The 2,689-nt window shown below is 47.7% G+C and overlaps 1 protein-coding gene across 1 annotated transcript; it reads right to left on the bottom strand.

Annotated features, from left to right (window-relative positions):
• Nucleotides 1–2,380: 2,380 nt before the first annotated feature.
• Nucleotides 2,381–2,689, bottom strand: LOC130262903 (putative small proline-rich protein 5). Its single transcript, XM_056510410.1, has one exon. It carries the CDS (start codon nucleotides 2,687–2,689, stop codon nucleotides 2,381–2,383), a length of 309 nt encoding a protein of 102 aa, XP_056366385.1.

Here is a 2,689-nt window from a genome sequence, read left to right as displayed (position 1 = left end):
ACAGGGAATGCCGGACTTTTATATCTCCCAAAAACTTATCCCGGGAATTAGGCACCTCTTGCCAATGCTGACACAAACCCTCATACTCATATTTTTCCCGTGTCTCGTTTTTAGCATTTCCGACTTGACGCAGTCAGGGAAAAAAAAAAACAACAAACCAACTATGACTTTTTTCCCTCAGCACTTTAATAAGCAAGGAATTTCCCAATCTGCTTAGAAGGGAATTTTGGAGGCAGTTGCATATTCCCGTGGCAAAAATGAACCTATCCCTGGAGTTATTAAGTGATTTGTCGTTGGGCAACTGGGGTTGCATCAACTCTGGAGCGTTGACTCCTTCCCTCCGCGCTGCCCCTGGTTCTCCGTGGCAGAGTCACAATTTGATGGATAGAGACACAATTAAGGGGCTGTAATTAAGAGCCACAACTCCCAGGGACTTCATTAGAGGGAGGTCCTGGTGATTACCTCGCTCCCAACGCGTTGACTCCGGAGGTGACGCCGAAAGGACGTCCCCAATCCCGATTTTTTCCATTCCGTTTGCAGACCATCAGCTGTTTTTTTTTTTGTTTTTTTTTTTTTTTTTTTTTTTTTTTGTTTGCCCCACAATATTTTCCTGTTCATCTTCCTCCTGGATGGAGGGAGCTCCAAATCCTCAGCAGGAGGGGTTCGTGTGAGGATTTCACCTCTTGGCAACTTTGTCCTCAATTCCAGATTTCTGGGGCGTCCCATTTTACTTAATTTTTAAATTTTTTTTGTAATTTTTTAAGAGTTTTGTAATTTTTATTCATTTTGCTCCTTGCTTCCAAGTTTCTCTCGGAGCAGCCCAAGTTTTAGGACAGTAAAATGGGCGATCATCCCTTTCCTGGGAGTGCCACAGGAACAACTCATGGGTCAGGGATGAGCTTTAGGGCCCCTCTCAACCCCAAATATTTTATGATTTTGTGAATGTTCTTATTTATTTGTCAGGCCATGGTTCAGAAACCCAAAAGCTTTTAAGAAAATCTTTTAGAGCCAATCCTTGCTTAGGAAAATCTGAAGTCTTGTGGGAGCCGCTTTGAGCTGTGATGTAGAAATGGGTGGAAAAATTTCCAACCGGGAATCTGGGTGGAAAAAATTAATCTGGGTGGAAAAAACTGATTTTGGGGGCGGCCCTGGTGTGGATTCTCCATCAGACAGGAGGAATTCATGGAACCAGGGAAGTGCAGAATGATTTGGGCTGGAAGGGACATAAAAGACCATCCCATTCCACTCTCAGGGTTATTAATTCAAGATGAGTGTGGCTGGGGAAGCTGATGCAGCCACAGAGCCTGTTCTGGAACTGGTGTCTCAGCTGGGCTGCGAGATAAGGAAAGTCTGAGGTTGTCAAATGTCCAGAGAGGTTTCACACTTATTTTAAGTGCCTGCAGTTGCCACTGAAAACAGTAATTTGGGGCTCAGTGAAAGAAGGAGGGTTAGGAAAACCCACGAGGTGCTTATTTGCATTTATGAGACACCAGACAATGTTTGTGGCTGAGTCAGAGGCACAAATGAAGTGCAAGGAGCTGAGGAGGGGACTCAGCTCTGCACTGAGTAAATGGGTTGGATGGGAAGGGACCTTAAATGTCCCCAGTGCCAGCCCTGCTGTGGGCAGGGATGGCTCCCCCTGTCCCAGGGTGCTCCAAACCCCGTCCAGCCTGGCCTGGGACACTTCCAGGCATCCATGGACTCACCTGTGCCTCACCACCCTCAAGGGAGCGATTCTCTCTGGGTATGAATGTGTAAATTCATATTCTGCATCAATATGTGAATCAATAGGGTGCAGGTGAGCTCCCTGAGCCTTCCTCTGCTCCAGAAACGCCTCTGGAATCACTGGCTGTTTTTATTTTGAAATTTCAGGGACATTTTGTGATCAGCTTGAGGAGAAAAGAGTGAGAAGTGCTGACTAAGGGGTCAGAGGCAACAATTATTCTGAAGAAAGAATGCCGAAGAATAAACAGACCATAAACCTCTTCTGCTTTTGGAAATCAAATTTTATTGTTTCAGAGGTGAAAAGCAGCAGGAATCATTCCCAGCTTTACAGAAAGCAGCCTGCGCTGGGTCTTGCAAATTCAAGGAGACAGGAGCAGAACCAGGAACCCAAATCTAATCAGGGATGAGGAATTTGAGGATCAAATTAAAACTGGGACTAAGGACGAGCCATCGATCCAAGAACCAGGAACACAAATCTAATCAGGGATGAGGAATTTGAGAATCAAATTAAAACTGGGACTAAAGAGGAACCAATGATCCAAGGAACCCAGTTCTAATCAGGGGTGAGGAACTCGAGGATCAAACTAAAACTGGGATTGAGGAGCCATCGATCCAAGATTTAGGAGTGGAGAGGATCCCGTGCCGCGTCCTGCCCTCAGTATTTGGGGTACATTGGCAGCTTGCAGATGTTCTTGGTGACCTGGGGGCAAACTGGGGGGCAGTAACGCTGCACTGGGGGGCAGCAGGGCTGCACTGGGGGGCAGTAACGCTGCACCGGGGGGCAATAACGCTGCACCGGGGGGCAGTAACTCTGCACTGGGGCACAGCAGGGCGTCACGTAGCTGAACTTCTGCACAGGCTGCCTCTGGATGGTGTAGTGGCACGAGGACCCCGAGTCGTGGCAGGAGGAGCGGGATTCATGGCAGGAGGTGTCGTGGCTGTGGCAGGAGCCGCGGGAACACAT

Source organism: Oenanthe melanoleuca, chromosome 25, assembly GCF_029582105.1.
Source record: "Oenanthe melanoleuca isolate GR-GAL-2019-014 chromosome 25, OMel1.0, whole genome shotgun sequence".
In the NCBI taxonomy this organism is placed as follows: Eukaryota; Metazoa; Chordata; class Aves; order Passeriformes; family Muscicapidae; genus Oenanthe; species Oenanthe melanoleuca.
This window is presented reverse-complemented; position numbering and strand designations above follow the sequence as displayed.

What these genes read in the sequence shown, in the direction of transcription:
- LOC130262903 (XM_056510410.1), bottom strand. Translation starts at nt 2,689, where the DNA reads ATGTGTTCCCGCGGCTCCTGCCACAGCCACGACACCTCCTGCCATGAA.